Raw genomic sequence first — 17,870 nt, forward strand, 5'->3', positions numbered from 1 at the left:
ATCAGATATATCGGAGCGCCAAAGGTGCTCACATATATCTGAACACGCCTCTATTGTCAAGGCGTTAGAGTGCGTATTCAGATATTTTTGAGCACCTCGGCCGCTCCGATATATCTGATGGCGACTGTACATGCGCATGTAATGAGAAGTTTAAACGAACGGTAATACGCCTTTGAAACACTTACGAAGACTATGAATGTCAAACGATAAGCCCCCTCCACACTCGAAGTGGAGCGCGCTATAGGGACGCAATCGTGGGAACTTTCTCTTTTGGTGAGATGAGATAGTAAACTTCTGTTAGCATTTGTCGTTTGTTGCGTGACAAACATTTGTTTGCCCTTGTAGGTATGTTAAACAATTTCTCCCGTTTTGTTTTTTAGTTGGGCTATTTTGCAATAAGAATTTGATCAATATATCTATTATTCCGCAGGTGTCAGCAACGACATCATACCACACCGCGCTGATCGTCCTTGCAGCGTCTTCCGCCTTCATCATCAGTGTGCTCTGCGTCCTGGTGATGCTATACCGAGGCCGGCTACAACGAGAGCCTCAAAAAGCCGAGCGTTTCTTACCCCCCGCTCCCCCTGTCTACGTTCTATCAGCTGATGAAAAAGCCGAATTAGCGAAGGCTTTACATGCCCCTCCACCGCCAATACCCCCTCAAAATGATCACACTAGAATTTAAGTGCTAAGTCTCTTGTTTTTGTTTTTGGGTTGGTTTACGATTGGTACGGTAGAGGTATCGTACAGTACTGAATATAAGTAGTACTTAGGTAACGTTAACATTATATAATAATGGTAAATGATACACGAGCGTACACTCAATAAATAAGCATATTGTATTGTAATAAAAGTTTGATTCAATACAACGCGGGCAGTCCGTGTAGCGCTGATCCAGCCCAACGCATGCGAATCAAGGGCGTTTTTGTTAAAGGTGCGTGTGTTTCGCGTGCTTTCTGCGCACGCATGCCTAAAATACGCACGTGTATCGTACCTGATATTTAAGGAATCAATGGTGTGACGTTACTAAATAAAAGACAAATTTAAACGTTATTATTCTTCAAACGATTGTAATCCACTTGGACCATTAGTAACTTGGTAGATTTTTTCTTGCTCGCTAGATATTGATTAATCTGTATTCGTAATCTGTGGTAATATGAAAACTCAAACTGTCACTTGTCATTTCGCGCTCTTTCATTTCAAGTGCAGATAAATGAGATAAATAAAATGGGGTCCAAAAAACATGTCTAGAGCGTCTATTGTATCGTTTTCTCCGATGCCAAGTCGATTTAATCGAGATTCGGCCTTGCATTGATAGTATTGTAGTTTTAAGTTTATTTTAAGGTACTTTAAGGCGCATCGCGCATGGGCGTTCGTCGGAGGTTCGACGCACGCCTGTACGCATCTTAGTTCCGCTAGTTGAGTCTCGCTCTTTCTTAAGGCACAGCTATGGCATCGATATTTAATATCTACAGGGTCACAGGGGCACACAGCACTAGTTTAACAGAGCACTTGCTGATTTAAGCCCCATAAAAGGATGTTTATCGTTTACCCAACTCATTAAATAAAGTTCAGAACATTCTAAAGTGAGATGGGTAGGTGTTATTTCATATTAAACGAATTCTTCCACCTCTTTCATTCACCAGTTGTAAATGCACCAATTGAAAAGGATGGCTGAATTTATTTATTGCCGACCAAATTAAAGATCGTGGCTCGACGTAGAACTAATCTAGTCTTTTTCTTTCTTCATCACTTTTACTGTTACGAAAATGACCATCATGTCTTGCACCAATTTTGTAAATAACTGTAGTTTAATCATCAGAATCGACATGTCTGTAAATTGGTTGTTGGATAGAGGGAATTCCCAGTTGTACTGTTTTTATTGAGAGCAATTTAAGAGATTATAAATCATGAATTTATTTGAATGTATAAGTACTTAATAAAGAAATAATTTTGTAACAGCATTTTTTTTACAACGCCAATGCCTATATAAAATTAGTTACTTATAGAAAAGAATCTCATCGGTGCATGAAAGTTCGGCGTGGTTCGGAGAAAGAAAACAAGGTAGAAGAGGTAACTTCCTAGGTTTTGTGGCTAGTGGCTCAGCGTGAACTAATCTAGCTGTGGGTGAAGTCGCATCTGCGAGGTGCCGAGGCCCTTTTCTTTCAATGTGTATTCCCAATTGCATACAAAGGGTTGGCTTTGCGATGCCCCCTTAAGAGGCCGGTGTCGATTTTGGAGCAAAAATGTAAAATTGATAGATTTAGTAGTAGTAGTAATAGTACTCTTTATTGTACAAAAATACATATTAAAAATTACATGGTACAAATAATAAGATGTACAAAGGCGAATTTATCCTTATGTTTTTCATTTTTTTTTTCATGAAAATATAGGACACGGCAACACTGGCGCACGTGTGCGGCAGTCTGTGAGGTAGGATCGCACCGTTTTGACGATTCGGTGCGATAGTGTGGAAGCCCACGCCAGTACTATAATACCTATTCCTAGAACTGCTCCAAGGTCGCGGTGCGGTGCGATGGTGTGTTATGCCTTAAAGAAGAAGAAAAAAAAAGCATGGCACTATTTTCTCTTTTCTCTTATAGGAATCGCAATAAGACTATCTTTCTCTACCATAGTATCAAAGAGTGTCAGGCCCTTGATGGAAATGATGGAATGCGATAAAAAAAAAATGTTACCTATGCAAGGGTTGCCATAGAAAAACCTGTTTAATCGTGAAAATGTAATAATTGTCTTATTTCATTTAATCAAATAAAAATGGTGTTCTAAGCTATCTTATTACCGTATTTTGATCCTTATGACTACATGAAATAGCAAATTACAATAATATAATCAGAAATCATAAAAATATTTCAAATTTCATTCTTTTATTAAGGTAACACACCGTCGCACCGCACCAAGGTCATTGTGCGACGCGATATCTCTTTCTCGCTCTTACTTATGGGTGCGTCGCACAATGACCTTAGTGCGGTGCGTTGGTGTTGGTGGATTACTACAAGCAAGTCGAATGAAAAACGCCTTTAGGTATGTCAGTTCAATGGATTTGGCTTAAAGGACTCGCATTCAGGCCATAATTGTTTAAAAAAATGTCAGTTCAAACGTCATGTGTGAATGACAGTGACACTACACTGACAGTCCCAATCTGTCCTAGGAAAGTAAGGCCTTCGTTTTCACTTCTCTGTTCAGAATGAATCAAGAAGGCGCACTGGCTTGTTGCGCCGTTTGCAATCAGCGTACCGTTAGGAGATGTTCGCGTTGTCTCAGTATTTACTATTGTAACAAGGACCATCAACGCCAAGATTGGAAAAGACACAAACCCGAGTGCGTGCCAAGAACGCCAAAACAAGGTTCGAGAAACGAGAAAATTGGCGGTGTTTCGACATCTACGGCAGAAGCAGTGCAAATAGTGGAGGTGAAAGACGAAGCGTCTCACGGCGGGGCTAGCTGTGAGCCGCAGAGCGCTTCGACACCCGACGGAAGTGCAACAAGTGATACAAGACGTTTGAAAAGTTCAAAGAAAAAAAACGCGAATAAAGAAGGTAGTGTTAGTGTGAATAAACAAAACGCTGTGGGTACCTCAAGGGTGAACTCTGGCGCCGTACCTAAGAATCGGAGCGTGATATCTAGTGTTTTCTGTGCTAGCAAGGATAAGGACAAAGTAAATAGTGCCATAACTTACGAAGGGTCGTCAGAGCAAGAGATTCTAAGTGAATCAGCGCAGCAACTTAGTGCTGTGGAGTTTTCAACAGCCAGTACAACAGTGAAGACTCTTAAATCTGAGCCAAACATGTTGGCGGTGGCCGGTTACTCCGGGGAACAAGCCCCTATGAAGGAATACCCTGAAGGGACAGTGAGAAATAGTAGTGCGCCGTTTGGACAGCCACAGAACAGTTTCTACATGGACCCCAGTGACCGGTGGTACAACATATGCAAGCAAGTGATAAGAGACATGACACAGTTTGGAGTGTGTGTTTTGGACAATTTCCTAGGGCAAGAAAGGGGACATTTGGTGAGAAATGAAGTGTTAAAAATGTATAGATCAGGTATATTTCAAGTGAGTATGCATTTTTTTTATTACACTTCACAATTTAACTGAAATTATTTTTCTTGCCCAAACATTGTTGTTATGTTGAACTGATTGGTATAATTTACTTTAAAATTTGTATCGAAACTTAAATAGTGTGGGGCTGACATTTTGCTAGGCAGAAAAATGGCAGTGAACCAAGATTTCAACTCGCATGGCTTTCACATACACTATTCATTGTATTTTATTTATTTATTCTATATTAAAATCTTACATTGAATTGAACAGAAAAGTGTACCTATCAGGTTTCTATCAATAATTTGTCAATACATTTTACATCAATAAAAATTGTGATACATAGGACAAATATCCATACTAATATTATAAATGCGAAAGTGTGTCTGTCTGTCTGTTACCTCTGCACGCTTAAACCGCTGAACTGATTTAGTTGAAATTTGGTATAGTTTGAGTCCCAGGGAAGGACATAGGCTAGTTTTTATCCCAGAAATCATCCTTTAAGGGGATTGATAGGGGGGGGAGTTTGTATAGGAAATCGATAAAAAACAGATTGGATAAAATATAAATAAAAAAGCCTTATTTCCAAATTTGCAATTTTTACATTAGAAGTTTTTGCATATTGGTTAGTAAGTTTCTTATAGTTAGTAGTTAGTGTTAGGTTTATGTATACTATTTACTATTTATTTATTTAATTTGGACCCCTCTTCGAGTGTAGGCCTCCTCCAACTCTTCTCTGGATATAAAGTAAGCTACCCTAATTAGTAACTCCACACAGATGAAGTCGCGGGCAAAAGCTAGTTAATTATAAAATTACAAATGAGACTAGTTTATACAAGAAATAAGTCAGTGTGTAAAACAATATAGCTTCATAGTAACAAATCATTTTGATGTCTCATTAAGAATATCTGATTTGACTGGTTAGTACTCTATAGTATTTTTTTTTTCTATTTGGGTATTTAGTGAACTATGAGTACGAGTATGTTATTTTTGGTTCTGTTTTGCAAACTTACCTCCCACTTGATGCAAATATTGTTATTGGAAAGTTTGCTAATAACACTTATCTTATCAATAGCAGTTACAAATGAATTATTAATGTCATTACCGGGTCTAACGTGATTTAATTTTATTATTTTACTACAGCAAATTTATTATTTTTCCGTGACCACAGCTAGTGCAACCTAGTTGAAATGTCGGAAAAAAGGTAAAATAACGAAATTTAATCGCAAACGAGAGTATTAAATTAAAGTGTTATAAATGAATTATTGTCTGGGATTCTATTATGTTCAAAATATATTATGCTATTGTTTTTAATCTTCTTGAAAAGAGAAAATATTTTTAAAAGTTCATTACTTACCCTTCAAGTTATGTACTTTTTTTTTCATTGGTTCAATATGGGACACTTACAGTGCAGTACATAAGATAAAGTTTCAAATGTTAAAAACTGTGTGATGTATAGTGTATATGGGCATGAGCACTTATAGGTGAACACATTTTTTTTCTTATTTATTTTATGTCATTCTTTTTATCATTTAATAAAAGTTTATATTTTGATTGTCTTATCAACCATTTGCCGGCTCCTATACCTGCCACTCCAAGGTCTATGTCAAGGGGTTTACTGTTTAAGCTATCTACTAGTACTAGCATACATATGTACATACATTTAAATAAATAAAATCAAATAGATAAAATAATTTTACGGTTTAGACTCACTTGTTTTAGGTTTTAGGTACTCGCGCGACATATCTCGACGGCCGTTCGACCGCGTGAACGCTGCTCGCACTATTAGTGCTTGAGAAAGGAGACCTAGGCTCTCCCAATCATGTCGCGCGAGTGACTAAAACAAGTGAGTCTAAACCGTAAAATTATTTAATGTTAGTATGTCTCACAACAGTTTAAATTCGAAATTACATATAATATATAGTTTTATACATATAAATACTTATATACTTAGAAAACTCAGGAACAAATACATAAATGCTTACCAGGATTCAAACCCGGGGCCTCTTGCTTCATAGGCAGGGTCACGAGGCCATCAAAACATTTATGAGAGAGGTATTTAATTGAATACGAAAATAGATACAACGGTCTTACACGTTTAAATCAAGGGCATTTTGCAATAAAAAAATTGACACGGGATACACTTATCCCACGTACGTAACGTATGCAATGCATTATGACAATCTGAACCCTGAAATTTGTATGCTTAGAAACATACACATACGTTGCGTACATGGGCTAAGTGTGTCCCTAGCTTGAAATCACTAAAACATATCCATCATCATCATCATTAACTTAAGTTATTCTCTTGTCGGTGGAGTATCTTCCAGCTTTCCCTATCCCGCGCCAGCTCTGACTTTTTGATACGACACGACCCCTACTTTTTCTTTCACTTGATCTAAAAAGCTGCGTCTGGGTTTTCCTCTACCCCGCTTCCTTCCTATCCGCCCCTCCAGGATAGTTTTAAAGAAGTAGTCGTGTCGTATTAAGTGTCCAATCATTTTCCCGCGTCTATTTGCAATAGTGTTCAGAATAGCTCTTCTTTCACTCACTCTTCTTAGCACCTCCCCATTCGTTATCCTGTCTCTCCAACTAATGCCTTCCATTCGCCTCCAGCACCACATTTCAAATGCTTCCATTCTCTTTCTATCTCTTAGGGTCATTGTCCACGTTTCACTTCCATAAAGGGCTATACTCCAGATGTACACCTTAATCAGATATCCATTTATTTTATTTTTATTTATTTAATCTTTATTGCACGAAACAAAAACTTATCGTACAAATGGTGGACTTAATGCCAAAAGCATTCTCTACCAGTCAACCTTAAGGCAAAGCAGAGAGATTGTGGGCTGGTGGATATTTTCAGTTATATATCGTTACCCTGCATACCATAGAAGTATAATTTTAGCATAAAATAGCTAGTGATATTGCTGAGGGATCTGACGAAGAAAATTTTAAACACTATACTTACAAAGTAATTGAGATAAAAGGTAAAAACCCGCGCGATTGCCATTTTATGCGTCGCAAGTTTCGCGCGGCGCGCCGTATATTTTGCCCTCTTCTGTTTTCCATGTGTATGTCCTTGTTGCAGATTGCAGAATGGTTACTAAATAATGTATGTTTGATACAGGCAGGTGAACTGGTAGCCAACCCTGGTAGCACGGACGCGCACACGGTTCGAAGCGATCGAATCACCTGGATAGACGGCAAGGAACCACATTGCTTCTACATCAAACAGCTTATCAACCAAGTAAGTTTGGAACACATTACTGAGGTCCAGAGACTCCCGAATGCTCGCGGTACTAAATTTGTATAGCGAGAATCGAAAAATCCGGGAATTCCCGGTTCCGGTACAGTTTTTGTGTATCAAACTAGTACCGAGAGAACATGCTAGTCCCGAGACGATCAAACGCGCTTGCCCATAAGATTGACAATCGCGATTGATCGTTTACGAACTAGATTGAAACGATTGTCAAGCACAGTTACGTGAAAGATGATGGACAGAAGACTTGGTTTGGTTGAGGCCATCGATTGATAATTTCGCTATGTGAAAGATATAACCAGTTGAGCTTCATATTGCCAATCCTAAATTGGTATGAGAGCGGCTAATCTGTGGCGATGTCTTTCAAGCAACATTTGACCCAGTTCCCTATGTCCGATTGAGACTAATGTGATTTTTGTAACAATGTGTGGACTTGGTGACTAATGTAACAATGTAATGTTACGGTAGATACTCGTACCACCCGGCTGGCCTAGATGAAGTAAAGACTGAAGGTAGCCATATTAACTGTGTAAAAAATAATCTCGTTTATTTTAGGCTAATGGAAAAGTTCTAAAGAAAACTACAGTCGACGAAACAAGCTTGTATCGAAGATGCTTATTTTTTTGTTACAAACTTGGTGAAAACATTTTCTATATCTATGAATATTAGGTTAGGTACTTGCAACCACCCACTTCACACGTAGACTCCGGTATTTCCCCGAGAAGGCACGGGCGAGGAAAATCTAATGTTTACTCGTGTCAATACTATTGTTATTGTTTACCTGTGACTGATACTGTACGTAAACAACTGCAGTACATACATCTTCTAGATACAGTGTAAACAATAGCGATACTCAAGGGACCGGCCGTTTTTTTGACGCTATAGAGAGTTTTCGTTATATAGAGAGAAATTAATATTAAAGTAAAGCAACTATAGCCAACAAATCGCTGGCTCAATATTACAAGGTTCTATGTTACATTTTCGAAATAGTTGAAAATCGACTTAATGTCACTATGATAATGTTCAAATTTCAGTTCGATAAAAGTGAAACATAGAACCCTGTAATATTGGGCCAGCGAAATGTCGACGTTATAGGGAGTGAACCGTTATATGGAGTTTACACTGTACCTATATGATTACAAGAAATAACTTAGATAATCTTTAAAAACATTTAAGAGCCCGTAGTCGATTTGAAAACGCGCGAAGATACGACTTTTACACAGTAACCGAACGCCGGCCGCTGCTTGAAATAACGCGACCGCCTAAACAATATTGATACTTTCGCAACATTATGCGTCACTTTTATAACTTTAATTAGGTTAAAATAAAACTTTCGGTAAATTTGATATAATCGTTTATTACTCTTAACAATTTACCTATGTATTCATATAATACATACAAATTATATAGCATGATGATAATGATTTGCACTAAGGCAATATCTTATATATATATAATCATCTTACTCGCGTTATCCCAGCCTTTTTGCCACGGCTCATGGAAGTCTGCTGGGGTCCGCTTGGCAACTAATCCCAAGAATTGGCGTAGGCACTAGTTTTTACGAAAGCGACTGCGATCTGACTTTCCAACGTTCCAACCCAGAGGGGAAACTAGCCTTTTGTTGAAATTTGGTATACAGATAGTTTGAATCCCGGGGAAGGACATAGAATACTTTTTATTCAAGAACTCACCCTTTAAGGGGGTGGAAATTTGTATGGGGAATCAATAAACGCTGAACCGATTAAGATGAAATGAGGTATGGACATAGTTTGAGTCCTGGGGAAGGACATAGGATAGGTTTTACCCCAGAAACGGGGGGCAGGGGGGGGGGGGGGTAATGGAAATTTGTATGGGATCCAATAAAACCGATTTGGATGGAATTTGATATTATGGAGATAGTCTTAATCGTTGGGAAGGGTGATAATAATTTTTATTTCCAAAGTCATCCTCTTCTCTTCTCCACTCTTCTAACACTCGCTCAACGTGTGGTTGGTTGTACGATGAATACTGCTCAAGACCTGGAACACCTGGAGTGCTTCTGGGTGCAAAGGGTCAGGGGTAACACTCGCTCAACGTGCCGCTGGTAGAGTATGATGGGGAAAACTCAAGACCTGGAACACCTGAAGTGCTGCTGGGTGCAAAGGGTCAGGGGTAACACTCGCTCAACATGCCGCTGGTAGTGTGTAGTGTACGATGGATACAGCTCAAGACCTGGAACACCTGGAATGCTTCTGGGTGCAAAGAGTCAGGGGTAACACTCGCTCAACGTGCTGCTGGTAGTGTATGATAGGGAAAGCTCCAGACGTGGAACACCTGGAGTGCTGCTGGGTACAAAGGGTCAGGGGTAACGGATAACACTCGCTCAACGTGCCGCTGGTAGTGTATGATGGGGAAAGCTCCAGATCTGAAACACCTGGAGTGCTGCTGAGTGCAAAGGGTGGGTAACACTCGCTCAACGTGTTGTGGGTAGTGTATGACGGAGACAGCTCAAAACCTGGAACACCTGGAGTACTGCTGGACGCATCGGATCAGGGGTAAAACTCTTTTAATCTGAAGTTGGTAGAGTATGCTGTAGGCAGGTTAAGTTCTTCAAGACCTGGAACACCTGGAGGGCTGCCAGATGAAGCAGGCACCTGACCAGAGCTACCACACGTTTAACATGCAGTAGGTACTGGGGGTTAAAAGGGGGTGGAAGTTCTGATAACAATAAATGAACCTGAGTTTCACTAAGTACAGCCAGGGTTCATCATCAGCTCTATCTTGGGTACTGCTCTCCCATTTGCTCATCAAGACGTGTCAGAAGACCAAAACAGCGTGTGCCTATATTGCACCAAACCTGAGTTCCACTAGGTACAGCCAGGGTTCAGCATCAGCTCTATCTTGGGTACTGCTCTCCCAAGTGTTCATCAAGACGTGTCGGAGGACCAAAACAGCGTGTGCCTATGTTGCACGAAACCTGAGTTCCACTAGGTACAGCCAGGGTTCAGCATCAGCTCCATCTTGGGTACTGCTCTCCTAATTGCTCATCAAGACGTGTCGAATAACCAAAACAGCGTGTGCCTATGTTGCACGAAACCTGATTTCCACTAGGTACAGCCAGGGTTCAGCATCAGCTCCATCTTGGGTACTGCTCTCCTAATTGCTCATCAAGACGTGTCGGAAGACCAAAACAGCGTGTGCCTATGTTGCACCAAACCTGCGTTCCACTAGGTACAGCCAGGGTTCAGCATCAGCTCCATCTTGGGTACTGCTCTCCTAATTGCTCATCAAGACGTGTCGAATAACCAAAACAGCGTGTGCCTATGTTGCACGAAACCTGATTTCCACTAGGTACAGCCAGGGTTCAGCATCAGCTCCATCTTGGGTACTGCTCTCCTAATTGCTCATCAAGACGTGTCGAATAACCAAAACAGCGTGTGCCTATGTTGCACGAAACCTGATTTCCACTAGGTACAGCCAGGGTTCAGCATCAGCTCCATCTTGGCTACTGCTCTCCTAATTGCTCATCAAGACGTGTCGGAAGACCAAAACAGCGTGTGCCTATGTTGCACCAAACCTGCGTTCCATTAGGTACAGCCAGGGTTCAGCATCAGCTCTATCTTGGGTAATGCTCTCCCAAGTGCTCATCAAGACGTGTCGGAAGACCAAAACAGCGTGTGCCTATGTTGCACGAAACCTGATTTCCACTAGGTACAGCCAGGGTTCAGCATCAGCTCCATCTTGGGTACTGCTCTCCTAATTGCTCATCAAGACGTGTCGGAAGATCAAAACAGCGTGTGCCTATGTTGCACCAAACCTGCGTTCCATTAGGTACAGCCAGGGTTCAGCATCAGCTCTATCTTGGGTACTGCTCTCCCAAGTGCTCATCAAGACGTGTCGGAAGACCAAAACAGCGTGTGCCTATGTTGCACGAAACCTGATTTCCACTAGGTACAGCCAGGGTTCAGCATCAGCTCCATCTTGGGTACTGCTCTCCTAATTGCTCATCAAGACAGACCAAAACAGCGTTTGCCTATGTTGCACTAAACCTGCGTTCCACTAGGTACAGCCAGGGTTCAGCATCAGCTTAGCTCTATGTATACTAAAACCTTCTCCAGAATGTAACAAACACTTTTCTAAAAACCGCATCAAAATCGGTTCAGCCAAATGCGAGATAATCGCGAACAAACATACATACATATAAGTACAAACATACGGGTCAAACTGAGAACCTCCTTTTTTTTGAAGGCGTAATAAACAAGTACTTACAACCCAAGGATTAAAGTTTCTGGTCGCAGTTTACACGCACACAGTACAGCCAAACACGCAAACAAATATAACTTTTTACACGGCGAGCGACGCACACAATGATAAATAACTTCGTCGTCGTCGATGCAACGTGCGGAGCCGATCAACAAACGTCCTGCCTCTACCAGCTCCCGCGCGGGACTGAGGCCGCGAGCGCGTGTCACCGATGTTATGCCAGAAAAAGGGGAAGTTTTTAAAAAATCGTCAGAAAATAAAAGTTGCAATTTAAATAAAATGAAGTACAGCAACAGTTTAAGTAAACATTGCAGATTATTTGAGTATGCAATCTACGTCGAAAATAAGTAGATTTTCGGAGAAATTGTCACTTGTTTTGAGGTCATTTCTGGAGAAAATTGAATTCGTTTAACTTTCATTTCCTCGAACTCTAAGTCATATAACAACAATGTAATCTGATAAACCTAGAGTACAGAATATGTGTTATACAAATTTACCATTTTTAGCAGTCCAAACTTTACGAAATTTACAAATAAGAGCATCAAAGTCAGTGCTTTACACGCGTTTACCTAAACGTCCATCAGAAAAAAATTCATTACTAATTTAGTAAGCCTTTTTTCAAAAAAATGATCTGATAAACCTAGAGATAAGAAGTCGTGCTAATAGAAACCAGTACTTGTTATTTCAATTAGGTAACAAAAGGTGTACAATTTCACAGAAGAAATCTATCAACTTTACATTTTTGCGACTAAAATCGTAACCGGGCTCTTAAGTATCAATCTCAGTTAAGAAAGTTCTCATTCTTTAATTCCGCAGTAGCAAACTGATTTCGGATAGGTAAGTTAGAGATATGTACGAAACATCATGTGATATTTATTAGTTGCTCTTTCATCGTGAGGTGGGTTTGTGCAATGTGAAATCCCAATTAAACTAGAATGGGGACTATAGCCTAAAGCCTCTTGTAACGTGTGACTAATACCTAAACATAAATTAGTTTATACAGAGCTTTAAAATGTAGGTAGATTCCTATGTATTAGGTACTTATTTACAAAGGCTAAACATACGTGACAAAACGACGGTATGCATATGTACCTACCTGTACAATAATTTCCGATTATTTATTTATATTGCTCTCGTGTCACAAGCTAGGCTTTGTCACGTAGACATTCGCGTTATCTAAATCCTAACTGATATTGTAAGAGAATTGAATAAGGTCATATACCTACCATCAAAGAAAAAGTGTCCATGGCCTCCTGTACCCGAGACTGGAATCGAATTCCGAAACTTTCGAACCACGGTAGCCATCGTCCCGATTTCCGGAGCTTTTGCAATTTTGTAAAGCTTTTGCTTTAACATACTTTTGTCTTGCTATATATATTGCTAGCTTCCGTGTATATACATTAATATAACATTAATTAAACTATTTACAGAAAAATAATTTGCTACCAGGTTTTGGTCCATTGCATTCCACATTACGTATATTCATAGACGATTTCAAAGAAATCGGCACATTTACTGTTTATTTTTATCTCAAGTCCATTGACCGACCTATTCTGCACATATGTATATAATATTAGGTTCGTCTTATCTGCAAGAAACGATAAACATAGTATGCTATTAGCTAGTTATTAGCAATCTAAATCATTAATTTTGTGACGTAACTATTTAGTAACTTAATACGACACGGCACGACTACTTCTTTTTAAACTATCCTGGAGGGGCGGATAGGAAGCAAGCGGGGTAGAGGAAAACCCAGGCGCAGCTTTTTAGAACAAGTGAAAGAAAAAGTAGGGGTCGTGTCGTATCAAAAAGTCAAAGAGCTGGCGCAGGATAGGAAAAGCTGGAAGATACTCCACCGACAAGAAAATAACTCTTAAGTTAATGATGATGATGAACTATTTAGTAATCATGCATTCGTACGACTGAGTTGATAAATAAAACAGTTATTTTTACCGGATCTAATGAGTTGCTCCAACATTAAAGAAGTGTGCCAATTTTCGCGACTCCAACGAAAAAGTGCTAAAACCTGATTTTAGTTTGTCTCTTTAATCTATGGGTCGTCATGTCTTTTATTCTGTCCATCAGTTCGCCCTGTCTGTCTTGCTTGTTTTGCCGCACTGTTTTACTCGCAGTTCAGCTAACATACTCCTCCTCGCTTCGCTCGTCGTCGCACCTATCTATTTTCTGTCTACCGTGATTGTAAACAAATAAAATATATAGTGGGAAATTTTGCGATTGGTTAGAAAACCTAACAGGAAAAAAGCTATTGGAAAATAAAAAAGTGTCCAGGGATGTCACCAAAATATCTTAAAAATTTTCGGTGTCGATCATCTTCGGCGACTTTAGTAATGGAATGGCCCTTTGTGTAATGAGTATGATTTTACCGATACCCGCCAAAATCTTAATTATCCCTTGAAGTGGAAGGAACCAGCTCCCGGGCAACTTACGTCATTTAAAACATTCAGTACATGGCACACAGAACACAAACACCTTTTACCGGTCTTCGTATGTCGTAGGTAAAATTACAAGTGCATTTTAACACTTTGTCTTTATAAATGCAGTTGTCCCACTCCCATCTGGCTGCCTAAAATACCTTACAACTTTAATCATCGCGGTGATGTCAGATTGTGTGCACTTCCTGATGAATCAACTATTGTTAGCCGCCAGCTGTCCGCTACGTTACGTTACACGTATGGTAATCGGTTAACGAAATACGAAATTGAACCGTCAAAAGAAAATGCGACTTGTTCTTGAGGTGTATTTGGCTATGACGCCTTCAATAGGGTATTCTCCTACTAGTGAAATCAGTTTCTTTATGAGAACTGTCAAAACGATTAGCTAATATTGAATTTATATGAAACATTACGCAATGATGTCACGGTCAACTCACCTACTTTTTATACCTACTTCAATCCGATTGATTAAATAGAAATTGTGTTTAAAAATAACTGATATTTATGTTGTTCTAGTAATTATCTGTGGTGCTTTATTTCATGCATGGTGTGAAATAATTTTTCCACCTCAGTAGCTCGAACAAGCCTTCTTTCGTCACTCCCTCGAGTGAAGAAAGTGCGACTTTCCTCACTCCAGGGAGTGAAACAAAATAGCTTTTTAATTTAGTGAAGGCCACGAACTGCCACTTCATAATTTTATTACATTTTATTTTGTTTCTCTGTATTATTCCGTGTAATTCGAAATACATTTTAACCTTTAATATGTTCTCACTACTGAGGTGAAAAATTATGTGTGCAACACGAGAGCAAAGTTATTTTACATCTCGTGTTTTTGAGTCCCTCGCTACGCTCAAGATTCTAACAGAATCACTCGCTTCGCTCGGGATTCAATTATAGAATCTTTCGCTTTCTCGGGACTCAAAATAAACACTCGCAAGAAAAACCAACTTTCCTCTCTTGTTGCACAAATAACTTATTTTAAATACAGTGAAAAACCAATTATACGCCACAGTAAACAGTAGGCGTGAGACATTATGATGACATCGTCACGCTGAAGTAGACAGCCTGCGCCGCTATCTCCCGGCAGTTTTGAAGTCCCAATACCATGCCCAACAACATACCTACTAAAAGTTGGGAGCGGTTACCGGCTCTGAACTATGTTCTCACTGTGAGTGAGGGCACTAATACTCTGAATGGCGAAATTCTCAAGAGCAAGGGCTATTATATAATCTGTGGCGAGGGTGTGTTGTGAAACTTGTTTAATACGAAGTTGTTACTACGTGTTTTACTGTTTTAACCTTTTTGACGCCGCGCCGGCGCCGTGTCAAACAGAAAAGTCATCCAGACGCCACGTCACCGAAGTGTCAAAACTGAAATTGAACTTTATGCATATGCATGTAGGTCTATGTTGCTCTGTGGTCTATAACCGTTTATTCGGTCTTTAGCGTTGAACGTACGGTCCGTATATATAGGTAATTGGCGTCCAAAAGGTTTACCTTAGGAAGGTTCGACACAAAATGGCAAGGAATTATGGGGTATGCAATATCTGACCAAAATGTGTGTTCTGGCGTATAAAAAATATTTCGCATCCACTGACTTTATTCCTTTCTTGATAATTTTCTAAATAAATTGAGTGTGTAACATATTAAGATCTTTATTGAACGTTTTCATTTCAGGTGGACAACATAATCCTGAGGGCGAACAAGATGCCTAACAACGGGAAACTCGGAGACTACACGATCAACGGCAGGACGAGGGTAAATATATCAGATTTATAGCGTCGTCGACACTATTTACTGATCAAACGTTAACCTTATCGAAACGATATAAGGTCTACAAATAGTAAAACACATTCACCAAATTCACATTCAAGCGCATGTTGCGCAAGTATTTCCTTGACAAACTTTCTTCTTCGTCAACTTAGTGATTCACACTAGGTATATAAATATGAATCTATGTATGTATGTATGTTTATTTGTATTTAGTATATGTGTAAGCTGTAAGTTTATCAATATAGTTTATATTCATTTAGTTTTGTTTTGGTTACAAATTCATTTACTTTAAAAGTCACTGCTACTTAATCTTTCTGGTTTAACCCATTGGTTGACTGGTAGAGAATGCCTTAAGACATTAAGTCCGCCTTTTGTACCTTCATGTATTGTGCAATAAAGTTTAAATAAATAAAAGTGTCTGTTAGCGCCTATTTTACTCGGCTTTTTGATATATCGGTGCGCAAATGGACAGCATAATATGGCTCGTCATCCATTTAAATACGATTTTCTTTTACATGCGATTCGACGGTTTTTAGTAAAGGCTGTGTTGCCAGATCGTACCTTTTAGTACGATTTTACGTACTTTTTGAACAGCATACGTACTTAAAACGTACTTCGCCCAAAACCGTACTAAAATCGTACTTTTTGGCTAAACCGCACATTTTGAGTACGATTTTACGTGCTTTTCGTATGAGCGGTTCAAAAATATGCTAAAATGGCGTAGAAATAATAGTGACAGACCAAAAAAGTACGATTTATTTGCGTAAATATTTGTGACTTTTTTTGTTTTGGTATTTTCGTACATTACTATTTTGCGTAAAAATGTAGTTTTTTGTGGATTATCAGTTTTAAAAAAAATCACCCGTTTCTAAAACACTTCTGCTGTTTATATTGTTTTTTGGAACAAAAAATGAAATTGTACTTTTTTTGGTAAAATCGTACCTTTTTTAGAACGGGGTCGTATTTTAGATTTCAGTGCTCTGGCATCACTGAGTAAAGGATCCAGTTACGTTTAGTTGTTGCACATTATTGTTTTCATGCAGGTATTTAAAGTTATTTTGGATTAAGGGTAGGATGATCTAAGGTCAATGGCACCAAGATCATGGCTGACTGTTTATCATTATTTAATAATTATATGTAGGTAAAAAGGTACGTAGGTAAAAAGATTATAATGTAGCTCAAACCACAAATAGGTATCAAAAAGTGAAACAAGGTTAGATTTGTGACGATGTTAAAAATAAAATGCATGTATGTCAGTGATTTAGCATAAATGAAATGAATAGTGAATTTGTAGTCTTTCTTAAATTTCTTAGTCAACGGTGTATGTTGATTAAGAAATATGGAAAACTTCAGAACTTTGCTTGTTTTAACTTGTAACCTACATCTGTGTCATCAAAGAAAAAACATTAAGTAACTAGGAAAATCCCTGTGTAGCTTTAACAATAAAACGGTTCTTTGGCAGCGTTGTCGGATAGGGTAGATAAAAATCGATATCCGCATCTAACCCATGGCAACAAATCATTACGGGGTCCCCCACAAAAATGACCGTCTGTTTTCAATTTAAGTCATTTCAACAAATTTCCTTGCCGGTTTTTTTTTTAATAAATAATAAATAAATAATAATAAATAATAATAAATAAATAAATATTATAGAATTGTAGCGTTTTGTGCACGGTTCGTGTGTATTAAGTAGCTTAGTTGCTAATAAGCTAGATGGTGTAAGAGTTATGGGTAGAAATAAAACAATTGAATACCTATGAGTATTTAATTTTTTAAACACCTAATAACATTCTGGTACTAGACGTCTTTTAAAACCTATCCAAAGCAATACATACATAGCAGAGCAATGTTCAACAATAATTTTACTCGCACATGCCGTTTCTTAAGTTTCACTGCGAAAATCGGAACGAATTTATTACTATAGTAAAAAGCGAAACAATGCTACAATTATACATATAATTGCTTACCAGTATTGAATAGAAATAACTAAGTAGGTAATTAAGACAAGTATATCACCTCAGTGACCTAGCTGTTGTTCACTCTTGTCTAGTCGTGTTTATTCGTTTATCCTTATGGATGAAATT

General features: G+C 38.8%; 3 protein-coding genes across 3 annotated transcripts in view; all 3 read left to right on the forward strand.

Annotated features, from left to right (window-relative positions):
* LOC134748339 (papilin) overlaps positions 1–1,959 on the forward strand; it is an 87,047-nt gene extending 85,088 nt beyond the window's left edge. The window contains exon 24 of the mRNA XM_063683109.1: positions 431–1,959. Coding sequence (XP_063539179.1) covers positions 431–685 — 255 coding nt within the window. The 3' untranslated portion in view covers positions 686–1,959. The remainder of the gene's footprint in view (positions 1–430) is intronic.
* LOC134748361 (ATP-dependent Clp protease proteolytic subunit) overlaps positions 1–17,870 on the forward strand; it is a 249,647-nt gene that overhangs the window by 150,369 nt on the left and 81,408 nt on the right. The window lies entirely within an intron of this gene.
* The window catches only part of LOC134748470 (egl nine homolog 1), a 31,813-nt gene continuing 17,100 nt past the window's right edge, over positions 3,158–17,870 (forward strand). Inside the window, exons 1-3 of the mRNA XM_063683271.1 lie at positions 3,158–4,072; positions 7,188–7,307; positions 15,691–15,771. Coding sequence (XP_063539341.1) covers positions 3,206–4,072; positions 7,188–7,307; positions 15,691–15,771 — 1,068 coding nt within the window. The 5' untranslated portion in view covers positions 3,158–3,205. The remainder of the gene's footprint in view (positions 4,073–7,187; positions 7,308–15,690; positions 15,772–17,870) is intronic.

Source organism: Cydia strobilella, chromosome 16, assembly GCF_947568885.1.
Source record: "Cydia strobilella chromosome 16, ilCydStro3.1, whole genome shotgun sequence".
Lineage (NCBI taxonomy): Eukaryota > Metazoa > Arthropoda > Insecta > Lepidoptera > Tortricidae > Cydia > Cydia strobilella.